The following is a 17,179-nucleotide window of genomic DNA, read 5'->3' as shown; positions in this document are numbered from 1 at the left end:
CATACATATCTAACCTTAAATGTACAACAAGAGCCTCTGACAAGAACAAAACTGACCAGAAATTGACTAGCAGTCAGACAGACTGTTTATTTTTGAGTTAAATATACAAGCCTTTCATTTATGTGCTTCCAAAATATATATATATATTCTGAAACCACTGCTGGTTTAACAGGATAAATCATGTCTCATTTCAAAAGGCAAAATCACGAAACCGAAATACACCCTGCCTCACTGATGACACACCTCAGTGTGTAATACTTTCTCAAGTCTGTTTTTCAAGAAAACGTTTAATGTTCCTATGCAACAGTTTTCAATTTATGAAAGTTTACCTCTGCCACTAGACAAGCTACTAGCTACCACCACACTTGTACTATGAAAACTGTATGAAACCTCAGTAGCTATTAGACTACTGTATATATCTAGTAATTGCCAGTGTCTTAAATTTCTTGGACAATGCAAAAATCCAATTTTCTGCTCAATACTGGAGTTGCCATACTGTGTGAGGCTTTCCAGGATTCAGAAATGTTAAACAGAATCTAGGAGCAGTGGCAGAGAGTTGGGGACTGGGCTGGGAAATGGAATGAAGATGGACACTTACACAGTCTCTTTGGGTGGGGAAGGATGGGGTTGTTTTATTCAAATTATTTCTAATTTAGGGTGTCACAGTCACCTGCAGCACTGGGGCCCTGGGTGCCATATGCATTGTTTGTATGTTCTCTCCACTTTCATATGGGTTTCTCTGGGTGCTCTGGTTATCACCCATTGGCCAAAGACATACTGGTACAGTAGGTTAATAGGATTCTAGGAAAATGGGCCCGTTGTGAGTGTGTGCCCTGTGATGGACTGGTGGCCCATCCAGGATGTATCCCGCCTTGTGCCCACTGCTTTATACATGTAGGTGATAGGCTCTGGCTTCCCTGCCTGTATTGGATAAAGTGGTTAGAAAATGGATGGATGGATTTCTGCTTTACTCAGTGGGGCGGGATAGTCCAAGCTAAAAAAAAATCACTTTTAAAATGATTGATGAAATGAGTTAAAATGAGCTCCCATAAATATGGAGGCCCTCCTGCAACAGCTCCACAACAGTGACCCCAAGAAAATCTGATCCCAGGTGTACCTGGATCATTCCTGTACCCCAAAGACCCTAAAACTATCTATTAACTAAAATGATCTCAAATTCAAAGTTGACAAAAAAGGTGATAAACTCGACTCTTAAATGTTGTGTAGCCAAGCAGCTACTGTATCTGTGTAAAAGGCACATGCCAAATCTAAGCTGTAAAGAACAAAGAAGATAGTTTAGTGTTTTTGAGAGATTAGGCTCCATCTTTCGGTTAATAACATGTTTTTATTTGCTGAAAAAGCCAGGATTATACAGTAATGAATGTTTTCTCTGAAACGCTGCAACAGGCCATTTGGAATGCTGTCAATGAAAACAATGAGTTTGATGAAGCATAAAGTACAATGGGCTGCTGCCTTTTTTTAGAGATGTTTCTTTTTATTACTTTTTCAAGTCTAAAGCACATTTTGAACATTGAATGGGTAAAGACCGTTGATCCCCGCCACTTAGCGCCATCTGTAGACATCTGTGTCACACATTAAAGGGCATGTAGTGTCAGAATAGAACATCTTTGAACTTTCACTTTTAGAAAAAACAAGCCAGTTACAAGTTAACCTCCTTCTGGCAACATCAAACACTGGCATGAGACAATGAAAATATTTTACAAACAAAAAATCGTTACCTGGATTAATCCTAGTTTTACACAGAATTAGTCTATTATATGAGACTAGGAAACTGGGAACAAGCACAAATGTTATTGGCAACTGGGGATTATTTGTGACAGTTGCACTCGAATAAGCTTCTGTTTAAAACACGTAATAACCAGCCCTAAACAAAAGAATTGAAAGCTTGACAGCTCATTGTTGCTGTCTACAGAACCATCAGCTCATTTCCTTCTTATATTCTTAAAATCTGTTTCTATTTTCATTTTTAGTCTACCCTCCTCACCCAGGAGCAAAAGTACCCTTTTCCTTCTTATTACTTTCTTATTGGTACACCCACGCCCTTGTTAAACATTGTTTCATGAAGTTTAAATGAAATTTAGAGAGGGTCAGTCCATTTTACAATTTGTTTCAGATAAAAAAAACATAGAACAGGTTTTATTGCACTCAGTTTTGAAGATGTGGATATATTGTACATACAAACACTAACAATTATGTAGAAACAAACTAGATGAAAGCAAAAAAAGCTAAGCTTTTTATTACGTGTCTCTGTTTCATACATAGATTTATTACAATTACGATTGTGTTTTGAAAAACAACCACAGTTCACAGGTGCAACTCAGGGAAAGCTGACTCTTATTGATGTGGTGTCACAAATATGGTATTTGCAGTAGACTTAGAAGAATATTTTCAACTGTCCTTCACAGATTAAACTAGTCCTTGACATGAACAGACAATCAGAGAGATGACAAGTGGTTCTGCTCTTTCATCCCTTATTATACATGATACTGAACACTCAGGACTGGCAAGTTACAAGGACAATCTCATATTCGAGGTTAACTGGAGAGAATAAAGAATTTAAGAATTCAGGAGCACTGTTGAGCAGATCTGTGAAGAAGCTGAGAATCTGAAAGGAACAGTTTCCTGAAGAATTTATTGTATAATGTAAGGAGCTATTAAGGTGAACTGAAACAAAATGAAATGTTGAGAAATGATTTGTTGTGACTGCAAACGAACCAGCTTGATTTTACATCTGACCTCTATATATGGGGCACCTTAACCTGAGACAGATTCGGCTGAAAGGGCAACTCACTTTGACCAAAGCACAAAAAGTTAACCTATCGGACTTAAGAATTAACAGTCAAATACGAGCAGGAGGTCACAGATAGAAACCAAAAGAAAGTGTATTTAAAATAGAGAACCTGAGATAGTACTTTACTTTTGGAATACGCTACCCAGACTTCAGGCTGAGGCTAAAGCTCAGACCTTCACTTCTTTCAAGAAACATCAGATGAGACCTATTGATCAATTAGCTACAGTACTAAAAACCAAACTACCTAAATGGGCCAAATGGCCTCTTTTCAGGTGCAATTAGAACATTCTTATGTTCTATGCTTTTCACTGAAGCATAGCCAAAAAATTAGCAAACCAAAGGTTTATAAATGAAAACGGTCTGCATTTAAAAAGCAAGGAACAGCTTTTTAAAAAATGCGTAAATAGAAGAGTATTCCCCTTGTTACCCTCAGCACAATTTAATGTTATTAACTGGACAAATAACAGGAGATTTAAGAGTCAAAGGAGCAATGAGGATCCTTTATCAGAAAGAAAAACAATTTGCAAAGGGAGTGAAATTGAAAGGACTTTGCCCTCAAAAGTACAGAATATTGCTTTTGTCGTCTGGTCTGTATCCTTAGTCCGAATGAGTCATCTGTGATCACAGTGCTCACACAGATTACTGCCGGTTAATTAAAACGCACCTCATATACTCCAGACGGTCATATTTCTGGTATCAGCTAACTGATAAAGGATGTTGTCAGTTTTATCGAAATTTCAAATAAAAAATGACAAAAACAAATGATCTCTACCTTCTAAGGCTGGTCTACTTATTTGTTTTTTTTATGGAAGTAATAGAAGCTTATACGTTAATGAAAATAACGGCGAGTTGAAACTGACACCTAAGAGGAACTACATTTTGGGGGGGGGGGATAACTTAAACACCGTCCTTTTTAGAAAAGTGTCATATCCCCCTATCCCCCTGAGTAGATGCTCTGTGCTGCAGTATTGTGTACTGTTAGTATAGAACTCTGAGCTGTCTTTGTATGAGCAAAGTAAAGCTTAATTCCTCTTCTAATATTGATACCATTTCTTTGGCTGCTACAGGCACCTGGCAATTTCAGAGCCTTTACGAACATGTAACAACAAGGCGGTATTGACATAAGGTAAGAACTGATAATCTTTATCAGATCTGTCAAACCTTGGGCAATTACTCTAGGTAAAGAGATCACACCCCCCCCCCCCATAAACTTAACAACCTCTGCCATTTACAACAGAGTACCTGAAGTGTGACCCCCTCAGTTTAAACCACCATTGAGTGACCTTCCACCGGTGTAATAAAATACACAGATTAAAGTGGGATAGCTACCCACCATATTTCTCCAGGTGGACTAGTTTTATGATTCACATAAACACAAAAGAACATATAATCAAGGGCTACCATCACAGGACCCTTTCAGAACCTGCATTAATTTGTGAACCAATTATATCAACTGCAATTTTTTCAGATACAGAACAAAATAATACAACAAGCCATCAGCAATGGCACCCCCCTCTGCGTCTCACGAAATAACCTCTAAAATAAAGGCAGACATCATTATCATTAAACTTCACTTCCGGACTGGCTCCGGTTAAACTATAGATCTAAGAGTATGCCTGGATGAATGACATGTTCCTCAAGTGGTGTCCAGATTAGACACTGGCAAAGTCTGTACAGTATCTATGTGTCCAAGTCTTTGCACACTGCTGCCAAATAACTACCTTTTTCGTTCAGCGTCCTCTCCATATTCTCATATAACAGCCATATCACCCTGCAACTCACAACTGGCAACCCACTGAAGCTATGCAGGTGTGAGCCTGGTCAGTACCTGGATGAGAGACCTCCTGGGAAAAACTAAGGTTTCTGCTGGAAGAGGAAGGTAAGTAGGGGTGGGTAGGTACTTTATTAATCCCATGCGGGAAATCAAGTGCTACAGCAGCCAGGCACAATGAACACAGTACAGTACAAATGTAATAATACAATAAATATATTATTTAATTGAATAAAGAATTACAAACAAAACAGAAAAAGCACACAAAAAAAGTATGAATCTACAGAACACAAGGAACATGTATTGTAATACACAGTATAGATATTGCACACTCCCAAGCATATTGCACAGAGTAGGTAACTATTGTAACTATTGCAACTATTGCACAGTTGTGAATAATAAATAAATTGTAAAAAATAAATAATAAAAGGTCAGCACGGGGCGCTCACCCTGTGATCTATGTGGGTCCTAATGCCCCAGTATAGTGACGGGGACACTATACTGTAAACAGGCACCGTCCTTCGGATGAGACTAAAACTGAGGTTCTGACTCTCTGTGGTCATTTAAAATCCCAGGGCGTTTCTCGAAAAGAGTAGGGGTGTAACCCCGGTGTCCTGGCCAAATTTCCCTTTGACCCTTACCAATCATGGCCTTCTAATATTCCCCATTTATTAATTGGCTTCATTACTCTGTTCTCCTCCCCACCAACAGCTGATGTGCAGTGAGCGTTCTGGAGCACTATGGCTGCCATCGGATTATCCAGGTGGGGGCTCCACATTGGTGGTGGTAGAGGGGTGCCCCCATTACCTGTAAAGCGCTTTGAGTGTAGTGTCCAGAAAAGCACTATATAAGTGGAACCAATTATAATTATTCTTACTTATTTCACTCATTCAGACAATTGCAGTGAAGCTGGTATTAAAACAAGGCATTTCTGTTTCTGGTGACATTCAAGTGGTTTTGAATGTGGTTTTACTTTCTTTAAAATCAAGACAAGCAAATGAGGACCTAACCAACACCAACAGTACAACATGAAATCTTCCTCTGAATTACTTCACTTGTGAAAGCTCTAGAGTTCTAGCCACCTTTGTCTGCCACTGCCTGCCATACTCAGCTGTCTCCAGTTGCTGACTCCACAGCCTGGACAGTAGTTAAGCCAGGTCCCTTTGCCAGAATTCATACAAAGTTGATTGCTTCACTAATAACACCACTGAATGTGGTACAATCTACCATTTACACTTTCAGTAACAGCTGCATGCAATCTTCACTGGAAAGGAGGACCAACAGAGGATTAAAATGTAATTTACAGGGTTCCAAAAAACACAGCGTTATAAATCAGTGCATGTTGCTACAGCTGTTTAAGAAACATGCCTGTAAAGTCTCCATTCTTTGTTTACATCCTGACAAGTTTTTTTTAATATATAGTTGCAAGCTTCAAGTCCTCTGTGCCTGTTTTCAAGATGTCAGCTCCTGTGGACCGGGAGCATGGTGTGTGTGTCCAGGAGCCTGCTGTCTGTCCCATGTCACTTGCAGTCCCTGCAGAATGGGCCTTCACCAAATGTGATAGACACGCACAGAGGGACACAAGGCACAATGAGAGAGGCTGTGTGACTGAGCTGTGCCCCCCGCTGGGATTTGAACGTAGCCAGCTCCAGGGAATTCTGGAGTGCCAAATGGCCGGATCTCCCACCAGGAGAGATTTCAGCAAGTTTCAGATTCCAAGGGGGGTGACGTCCTCATCTCTAACACTGGGATGCTGGATGCTGGCACATATCACCAGAAATGACACAGAATGACAGTAAACTTAAGAACCCCTGCACCGAACCAGTTGAGTTGAGCTGTGTTTTGTCTCAAGTAAGATTAACTGTAATCTGCTCATTTTAAAAAGTGTTGGGGTGTGAGATGTGAAATGAACAACGGCAACCTTGTTACTTCCATAGGCTTACTGAACTCAACATTTTGTCTTGCATAATGGTAATATTCTACAATGGAAACATTTTTTAGATCCCTGCTATTGCATCTTAAAAACGCACTGTTCTCCTTAACTGCTAGATACAGTATATGACATTCAGCTGACAAGACAGTGAAAGACAGTGTATACTGTACAATGTTAGTTACTGAGCTTTTTTTTCCTTATTGGTATGGGTGAAAACATTTGGGTATATATTAAGGTTCTATCTTCATCTTTCTTTGCAGTTAATGGAGTTAGACTCTCCGGTGAATTTACTGACAGTAAGGTAATTGATTTTTGAAAATGGCACATCAATCAAACATCAAATGAATAATGTTAACAATCATGTTTCAAAACCCCATTCCAGGACCAGCAGTCAGTTATTTCTTCATATAAGAGAAGTGCGTGGGGTCTGCGTTACTGCCTAGGCACACAGAGATGTATTTAGATTCTGGAACGTTGGGTATTCACTGACATGCAGGACAGTTATGGATGTGAACTAGAATCCAATACACACACCAGGTCTAATAATGTCCAGTGCCTATGAGGTTTAGCCCTGTGTAGAACATCAGGCAGACAGCAGATTGGATAACACGGTCCTGCTCTGAACTGCAAAAGAAATTAGTCTAAATGCATTTGCATTATCTGCATTTTGTCACACAAAAATTGAAGCAGATCTACTGCTGTTTACACCATATTTGCACAAATTATACTCCTATTCATGTTCCACAACTGAAAATATACAAATCCAATGTCTGACAGAAAAGCACTGTTTCCAGGACAGTCGGGAACAAGCTACCCAGCCAGGTGGTTGAAGCCAATCCCCTGGCTTCCCCAAAGAAATGGCCGGATGTGATCCTTGGATCAATTAGCTACTAACTACCAAACAAGCTACATTGGCCCAATATCCAACTTTTTAACAGTTTTTATGTTCTACACAGTGGCTAGACAAGTTTCCTGCTGTGAAAGCAAGGGAAGGACAACAGTAAACTAACATCAGGATGAGGTGGTGCATCCAATTTTCTGGCCACCTCAGGGAAGAAGGCAAATGGACTATCCCTCCGTGCAACGGAGCTCATAAATCTTACGTACCTTCACGGAGGACAAAGGCCAGGTGTTCGGCCAGTGAGAAGTCTTTTTGGTAGAGACATTTGTTTTGCAAAATGTCAATAGGACCTCCCTCAGCGCCTTCTGGATAGCCAACAAAATGCCGGTAGGAGCATCAGATTCTAGAGTACCTCCAAATTGGCCGCATAAGATTCAAGCAGAGTTAGCCCCTCTGCAGCTTGCTGACATTGTTATGCTTCTGGCGCCGGCACTCAAGGGAGGCTGGAGGATTTCTTTCTCTGTCCACAGAGGGCCAAACAGCTGCAACCCTCTCCTCCAGCTGCCAAAGACAAGACTGGCTGGTCCCCATAGGGATGCAACAACTCTACCATTAGCAGAGAGATTGTTTTTTGACAAGTCAAAAACACCCAAGCAACACCCAATAAACACAATAAATTCCTCCAGTTCCTCAGAGGTCACCCCGTGAGGCTATACAGGAACCACAGCTGGGGACAGCAAGGTCCATTTACATTTAGGTAATATAGATAATATAGATAGATGAATCCTATTTCTGCTGAGTATGTGGATACTGCAACATGAAGACAAGCTCACACTGGGGTAAAGTAAAGTAAGACGGGGGCAGAGGGTGCGAGCTCATGGATTATGCCGCCATTTTGGTCAGAAGTCATCGGATGTTTGCAAGGCGCCCCTTCTTATCAAGATCATAAATATATTTGAAAGGCTTTCACAATAGTAACAGCACAGCCCTTTATGCAGTGTTACAGTGTCACAGAAAAAGGATATTAAAGTTTTCATACCATAGCAAAATGATATTACTCAAAGTCACTATACATCAAAGCATTGCTAGGAAATTCAAAATTAAGAGTTACCGCATTTTCTTAAACATTGTGCACTAAATCTTTCAGCATTAACCCCTCAGTCTCAACTATGAATTAGACAGTTCTCGTCAACAGCGCTATTTTCATAGAAGACAGAGCACTATAGGATACTGAAACTATCCATATCTAACATATTTCTGAACAAGATAGAGTTTAGGATATTGTAGAGCATATGTCCACGTTTTTGTCATTATCTGAGAGGTAAATGTCAAAAGGCAGTGCTTACACAAGTGCTTACACAAGCTCATTACAAATCATGTGATTATGAGGATGTACTGTATACACAAAGCAGCATATAGGTAAATAGGTTTAAAGGTTTCACTTACACTGAAAGAATGACATGGCTCAGCAAAAGAGAAATCAAATGCTTACTCAGAATTTTGCAGGAACATCACTATGTAAAATCAACAAAAGCAATAGGTGTCTATCTATCCACCAAAAACATAGCAGCACTTCCAAAAGACACCATGACCAAGCTTCAAACAGCCATGACCTAGTCAACCACATCTAAAGACACGGGAGAGACCAACCGTGAGATTCTCTGATTTTCCGTACTGCTACATATACAGCTACAAACACAATTCAGCTTTGTCAAAGACAAATTAACACAGCCACAGTCTGATGACTCAAAGCTGCCAGTAACTGACATAGATGACCCGTGCAATGGCAGAGTCATGGCTGATTGTCTCCAGGCTTCACGGCTGAGGTTTGTGCATCAACACTGCTGTGCATCACAAGGTCAGGCACTATGGCTGAGTTTTCTGTGGCACAGCATTTAGACCCTGGTCTCCAGTCTGAAATCCCAATTCTATCTAAGTATAGTATGGGAGCGGAATAATGGTACTGTATGGCACTGCTGCCACACAGTTCCGGATCCTGGGTTTGATACCAGCCTGGGACACACAGCTTGTTTGTGAGGGAGCCTGCATGTTCTCACTGTGCTCTCATGGGTCTGTGTGCTCCAATCTCCCCACACTTCCCAAAGTCACGCAGGTTACCCATGACTGGCTATTCTAAACTCTCTCTTTCCAGGGAGGGTGTCAAGAGGGTTTCATCCTATTGCGATTGTTCCCAGTACCAGTACTGCGTATTGGACTAAAGAGAAACAGACCCAAACGATGGGCTGAATGGCCTCTTCGCGTTTGTGACTGAAGTAGAACATAAAACACTTATATATATATTATTGATGGAAAATATATGTACAATTTAGCTGTATTCAACACTACAGTGTTGGTTCAGGGGCATTCTGTAATATGTCAGCTATTTTAACATATCGTAAGCAGCTCCAAAAATTACAGCTACACGTCAAAGGACAAGACTTGGGACAGGACCAACTGGTCAACTCACGTTACATATCAAAGGACAGCTACACATCAAAGGACAGGACTTGAGACAGGACCAACTGGTCAACTCATGCTACATATCAAAGGGCAAGATGAATACCCATGAAACAAAACATCTTCCTGAGATCATACTTTATATAAGAGCTGGGAAACCCTTGCAGTTTGTCTGTCCTGCAGGGCAGACCCAACGTGTGTTGATGTAATTATTGAGCTCAATAAAACAACTGAATCCACACAAGACTGTGTCCTGCTCCTCTGATGAAGGATTTCCCACAACAGATCCATACAGGCAGGTGAGTAATTTTACCTCTTCATAGAATAGTGTGGCAAGAAACTTTCTGGACATATGAGAACGTATTATGCATTAAAGTGTAAGATATTGGCTTTCTGACTGCTCTGTAATTTGGGAATTTCCAAAAAGTTTCACTGGGAAAAAAACTTTGAAAGGCACCAAGGATCAGTTTTTTATGTTGCTGATCAGCAGTATGATGGAAAGGTAAGAAACAAAAGATAACAAATTCCTCGATGAACTGCACCAAAGGAAAACAGTGACAACATTCTGTGCAAAAAAAACTCATGATAGGCCATAAGGAAGCCAAGACAGGCAACAGTGTTTTACTATTGTCGGGTTACAATACTCTTATATAAAACCTTACTTTACTCTGTAACAATGCACAGCCTGCTTGAGTCCATCACATTCTTCCTAAAATCAGCAAATATCAACAGATTATAATACTCTGGATATCTTCAACTGGTTGGAACCCAAGAGAGTAAAACTTGATTAACTTTTTCCACTGTTAGAGAATTCAGTTTAAAAATACACACAAAAAAATATATATACCCTGTGCGCGGTACATGCACAGTTATATAAAAACCTGCTATGCTACATGTCTGGGGTCTGTTCCTCCGTAAAAGGGCTGGGACATTCTGGCAATGAACAGAATCCAGACTGCAGCTTTGTTCTCACCACACGAGCATCAGACAAATCTCTTCCGGATCTTACACCTCGTTTTGGGTCTTAGGGGCTTAATGTTATGGCCTTCCGCTAAAACAGGGCTGTACTGAACCCCTCATTACCTTTAATTGCTGTTTTGATACCAGCTTTGAGAATGAATGCTTGCTAGCTTCATTTGCTATGAAAAAAATCTGCTGGAGGTGAGGATCACTAGCAAGAGAGGTGAACATGGCATTAAAAAGCAGCTAGTGTCGCAAGATGAGCTGAAGGCCCATTCCCTGTTTTGGTTTTTTTATTTAATAGGTCTGGGCTCTTCCATGTACACATCGAGGACTTTTCCTTTACTGATGGAGCGCTCAAGCAATCTTTCCTTACCCAAAACCTAGAGGACATGATGTAGTTTCTTCCAGTGATTTTATTCTAAAAGTAGGACTCCAAAGATAATGTAATGATTTTTTCCACCTTATTTTTGTATTTGGGGTGGAAAAAACAGTACCTGTTAAGAACTACGATAAACCTCCTGTATGTTCTCCTGTGAGACGATTTATATGATGCGCAAAAGCCAAGGTACCAGATATAGATGTGTTTGTGTCCACTACTTTCTGTCCCAGGGTTCCTCACATTAATCTGACAGGTTTTCAGAAGTACATGTACATGTACACTACACAGTAACCCCTTATATGAATAACCTCTTAAGTTTTATACCAGATGTAGTAAATCCCACCTGTTTTCTCACTTAACAGGCAGATTTTCATTCTTACAAGCAGGGCTCTCATAAAGCATTGCCAAGATTCTTCTTTTCGTTCATCTACTCGGATAATGAACTGACTTTATAAATTTTTATAACATTTCGTTCTTTTATAATAAAGGCTCTTATGTGTTAAGTGCATACAGTACAGGATAGTACCCAGCGTTTATGAATTGGTTAATCACTGTAACAAAATAACTACTAGAACTGTACTGTACTGTTATTTTTTCATACTTAGTTACCTTTCTGTACTGTATTAATATTAAGTTTGAATGTTTGAGGGACCTTTTTTGAGTTCTGGAAAGTCGCAGACTATAACACTGTATGTAACAGGAATTTAATTTCATTCAATTTCATTTGATTTCATTACACATAAAATTGTCATACTTCTACATACTTCTCTAAACAGTATGTAGAAGCACCTTCATAGACCTGCATCGAATTACTGCAGCAATTCTAAGTAAAACACCTGACATTTTAAAGTGTAAGTCTGACACCCAGTGGTGATGACAAAACATTGCATGGCTGACCATGCATCAGCACTACACCCAAGGGAACAAGTACATGAGAAGTGCCTTTGTGGTCTATTTCATGGAAGTGTGTCACAGACACGCTGATCTTCAGGAACTACACATATTTTATTATTTTAAATTATAGAAAGATTTTATGCTTTATGTTGTTGATACTTGGCCCTTTCAGCTGGATGATGTCAACAATGTGCTCTCTATATACTGTACAAGGAGGGAAGATGGAGCTTTCTTACAAATGTTTCCACACCTACAGCTGTTTCTCTCTCTCTCTCCCTCCTGTTGTGCCACATACTGTACAAGAACACAAGAGAATGCAAACCCTTGCCTGGAGTGAGAGGGCTGTATCCTCAGCTGCCCTAAGTACCAGCTTTACTGCCCCTAATTAAGAGGTGTTAATGAGTCACATTTGAGAAAACATAACCAGCCCCATTCATCTGCTCCTGCCAACATGGTACAGAGTATAACTCCAAACAGAGATATGCATTCACACGAAGTGCCGCTGCGTTTATTCAGACTCAGGGAATAAGCTGCTTTTCTGTCACATATGTCATTAAACTGTTCCTGTTTCCTGTGCGAGAGCCTGTTTCTGCCAGCACTGAGACATCAGTAAATGTCCCCATATCAATTCATTAGCTTCAATCAAGACACATTTCTGAGTTTCTCCAATCTACTTCACCAGTAATACAATTGGGATAATGTTTTTACCCCTGAAATGTATGGAACATTTAGGCTACTGGTGTTGTTACAAGTATTTACAGCTTTCTAGACAATGTCAAATGGAAGAATGGCACCTCTGCTCAATCACATCTGCATACAGACTGACTGAACAGCCTTTTCCTTTCCCAGCCTGTGGTAAGAGCAAAAGCACTACGTAAGTGAATGTAGGTTAATAAATCGATAACACTCCTATAGCAAAACCTGAATCCATCAGCAAAAAGGCACTGTACTTCACAAACCACCGTAAGCAAACACATATTTATGTGCTGATGGTGATCAGCTCTCAACCTTTGGTACATGTAAAGATTTCACATTAAATGTACCTGGCATTATTTTCCCGGCTAACATTCATGCACAGGGACCAGACTTCAGATTGTTTCCACAGACAGATAGCCTGGAAACACCAAAGAGAGAGGCACTGCGGAATTTCATACCGCCAAGTCTACCTCACTCCAGAGACACTTGCATTCTGCGTGCACGATAATGGCTCTTCCTTGCTACGGAATGGCAACTGACTTTCTTTCAGGTCTCAATCGGCTCAGAAAGCATAACCGGTATAGCTCATATCTTCCACACGGGAAAGCCAGCACAACAGAAATTCTGACTAAATCAGGCTGGTGAGATCATCTGTAGGCAAAACTAAGGCTGATAAAATTATGTTTCCAGAAGTATCAAAATTAATTTCTTTAGAGAAGGAAGGGCAGACCACAAGAGAGCGGAGCGAGGAGGGGTTGGAGCTAGAAGCTTGCGCCAGGTAAGAGCCCCGACTTCATGATCATCCAGACAAAACCTGATTGGAGCTAAGCATCTGAACCTTGCTAGAGAGAGCTTGCTTTTCTGTGCTTTAGGAAACTTGGGTTTCCTGAATAAAAGATCCCTTGGTCAAAGACAGCCTTTCGTGCTTAGGGGTGCATTTTTAGAACAGGAAGATAGGCTCCCGGTTATTTTGTGGCATCTGGGTTTGCAGAGAATAAGGCAATTAATTAATTATTAATAAGACAGTTCATCTTATTTTGGTCTCTGTAGGTTTAAGTAGCAGTCTGGGGTGTTTCTGGAACTTCTGGTTTGTACATACTGTACAGTAAGTACAGTAACTTGTGTGTTGTATGTAGTGTAGTGTTTGTATTGTTATCGTTAATAAATATTTGTTTAACCAAGTGCTTAATAACCTGGATTATTACTCTTTTCACCAAAGCTGAACAAAGAATTAATGTGCCTCTTATACCAACTTCTTGGGTATATTCTGCAGAAATCACTTACTAGTTGGGGGCTATAAATATTTATTTTATTTATTGACTACACCACTCAGTCCCCTCCTGTAATTCATCATTTTCGCAACACCCCATTTGTGACATTATTTAATCTTTTTCATTGTAACTCGTAAAATATTTTCATCAACCCTAACAGATACCTGTATCTCTTTCCTCCGTTGTAACATGTCTGCATGGAATACTTTGATGGACAAGTGGACATTTTGTGAAAATGCATTTAAAACTGAGAACAGGAAGTACTTCTTTATTCAAAGAGTTGTATTTCTTCATAGCACCACCCAGTTTACTGCCAAAATCTCAGACTTGGTGGACTATTGGAAGACAACTGCATCTTTTCTACTATTAACTTCCCCTTAATATTTTGAGATATATTTCCCACTTACAAAGTTACAATAATGATACACATAAAAATGAGTCAAATAAATCTCAATGAAAATGATCCAATATTGCACATCACCTAAAATATTTTCATATATATACTTAAGTAAATCACCACTCCCTGCAGGTGTATCTAGGGATGGAGCCCCCAGATTCTTACTGGAACAGTGAAGCGATTTCGAGTAGGGTCACAGTCCATCACAGATAACCTCAGGTCTAGAAAGCTGACTGTCAACAAGAATGACGTCATTGCACTCTACCACCTCCTGCTCCATGTGTAATACTGAACAAGCAAGTCTGCAACTTGTGACAAATGTGATAGACAGATCTACAACACCTCTTGCATGCCAACCATAGAAGTACAGCATTGTGCAATGAGGACTTGTACAGTAGTTTATTTTCAATCCAATTATATATATTTAATTCCAGTTAATCGTCATACATGGGGAAGAAATAATGATCACGTGTCATGTGAGGAGTGATACTGAAATAATGACCACATGTCGTCTGAGGAGTGATATTGGAATAATGATCACATGGCCAATGAGGAGCATATTGAAATAATGATCATGTGACCTCTGAGGAGTGCACTGACAGGCCTTGGACTCGTTGCTTCCTTTAACTGTGGAATTGCACGGACGCTGAGAGAGAAAAGGAGCGAGACGGAGAGATGGAAGGGTGCTTACTGGGATGGCGAATTCCTCAGCCAGGTACTTGAGCGTGGCTGCCTGCTGCACCAGCAGGTTGCTCCTCTCGGAGAGATTGCCCGGGAGGCTCGTGTCGAATTCCTTCCTAACCACGGAGGCGATGGAGTCCACAATTACCAGGCCCACCTTCTTGGAGATGATGTCCTCCTCCAAGCTCTGCAGCCTAAAAAGAGAGGGCCAAAGGAACAGATTTTCCTCCGCAAAATTCTCACACCAGTGGCCACTACTGTCCAAAGGCCAATTCAGCTCACAGATATGTTAAACAACTGAGGTAGAGGAGCAGAGCAACAGTTGGCAAGGGAGTCCCTGAGGGGATTTAAGAAAGACAAAGTACTTTCAAAGCACTGAAATGTCTTTTGGGGGTGGGGGGATGGTGGTGGTGAAAGGATGGCTGGTTACTTCTACCACTAGAAGGGGCCCATATTGTCCAAATGATTAGATTTTTAGGAGTTTTAAAAGACATGGTGGCAGAGCTTAGGGAAGTTAGCTCGAAGACAGTAGCATGAAGGCCTAAAAGAAAAAAGAATTATATAACATAGTAAAATAAATTTACAGAAACTGGGGATCAATGATCCATCCTAGAAAAGAAGTAAAAATATCACCCTGAAACTCAAAACTGGCTGAGCAGGCGTGAGCTGGATGGGAGATCTCCTGGAAAAAACTAAGGTTGGGCTCACCCTGCGGTCTGTGTGGGTCCTAATGTCCAGGCCTACTGTAAAAAAAGGGGCTATCCATCGGATGAGATGAAAAACCAAGGTCCCGACTCTCCATTAAAAATGCCAAGACATTTCTCAAATAGAATAGGTGTTATCCCGACAAATTTCCCATTGGCCTTTAGCTATGATGGCCTCCTAATAATCCCCATCTTTGAATTGGCTTCAACACTGTGTTCTCCTTCCCACTAATAGCTGATGTGTGGTGAGTGCTTGCTGCTGTTGTATCATACAGGTGGATGCTACACACATTGGTGATGGTGGAGGAGAGTCCCCATTACCTGTAAAGAGCTTTGAGTGGAGTGTCCAGAAAAGTGCTATATAAGTATAAGGAATTATTATAATAATGAATTGCCTTTCACTATAATAGGACATGGAAAAACATTTGAACTATTTAAAGGACCTCTTAAAAATATACGACCCTGAGGACAAGAGAAGGAGATTTAAAGACCTACTTGTTGCAGAGGTTCATTAAAAATCTGCTTTAACGTCTAAAACCTTGTTGTTATTTTGCTCTGCTTCAAAACAAAAAGAGTGGAATTACAGGTTCTTGTCCAAGGATTCCTCTATTTCACCTGGCAGCCTCATTCTGGAGTTATGGAATGCAATCCCTAATGAGATTCAAAGTGGTTTGAAAAGCACATTTTTTAAAAACCAAGAATGTGAAAAGGGGAAATTAAAATGCCGCCCCACCCCCACAGATCCAGTCCTGTGTGAAATTTCAGCTCAATTCCATCCTATCCCAGGAAAACACTTTGTCCCATTCTGTTCCAGGATCATATTTCTTCTTCAGTCTTCAATTCATCCTGTTCCGATAACAACTGACTCCTAGTACATCTGATCCCACATTTTTGTACATATTCCTGTCCTGCTTTATTACTGAAACTTAACTCCTTAACTTCATATTTCACATTAATGGAGCAGAAACCACAAAAATACACAATTATTCTTATTAGTTATTAATTGCAAAAAAATCTTATTAAAAATACTTAATTCTAGTGATCTTTCAGCAGCTATGTTAAAAATTACATTCTGATCAACAGAAAATGCAGAATTAACAAAATTCAGATTACTAACTACACAGATACAGAAAGTGCATTCTTGTTATTTCACAGCATACTACAATGGTATACACATTGCATACTTCAGCTTGGACAGGACCTATTAATCTTTAACCATTAAGGAAAAGGTCAGCAACATAGGGTATTAATCCTACTCTTACTCTGTTAGTATAGTTTCTGTCCGCTCCTTACTAAACTCACCAAGCTTGACGTTGAGCTAGCTATTGCTGCTTACCTCGCAGTCCTTGGAAGTGTACTCCTGCCTGATTCAGTTTTGAT

At 40.2% G+C, this 17,179-nt stretch overlaps 1 protein-coding gene across 7 annotated transcripts in view; it reads right to left on the bottom strand.

Annotated features, from left to right (window-relative positions):
* The window catches only part of rad51b (RAD51 paralog B), a 194,290-nt gene that overhangs the window by 166,310 nt on the left and 10,801 nt on the right, over positions 1-17,179 (bottom strand). For all 7 annotated transcript variants that reach the window (XR_011190239.1, XR_011190241.1, XR_011190240.1 and 4 more), the window contains exon 6: positions 15,106-15,289. Coding sequence is in view for 3 of the 7 variants with exons in the window: in XM_015351259.2 (XP_015206745.2) it covers positions 15,106-15,289 (184 nt within the window). In the remaining 4 variants the exon portion in view is untranslated. The remainder of the gene's footprint in view (positions 1-15,105; positions 15,290-17,179) is intronic.

This window comes from Lepisosteus oculatus, chromosome 8 (genome assembly GCF_040954835.1).
Source record: "Lepisosteus oculatus isolate fLepOcu1 chromosome 8, fLepOcu1.hap2, whole genome shotgun sequence".
Taxonomy (NCBI): domain Eukaryota; kingdom Metazoa; phylum Chordata; class Actinopteri; order Semionotiformes; family Lepisosteidae; genus Lepisosteus; species Lepisosteus oculatus.
Note: the sequence above shows the minus strand (reverse complement) of the source record. Positions and strands in the feature narration are given on the sequence as shown.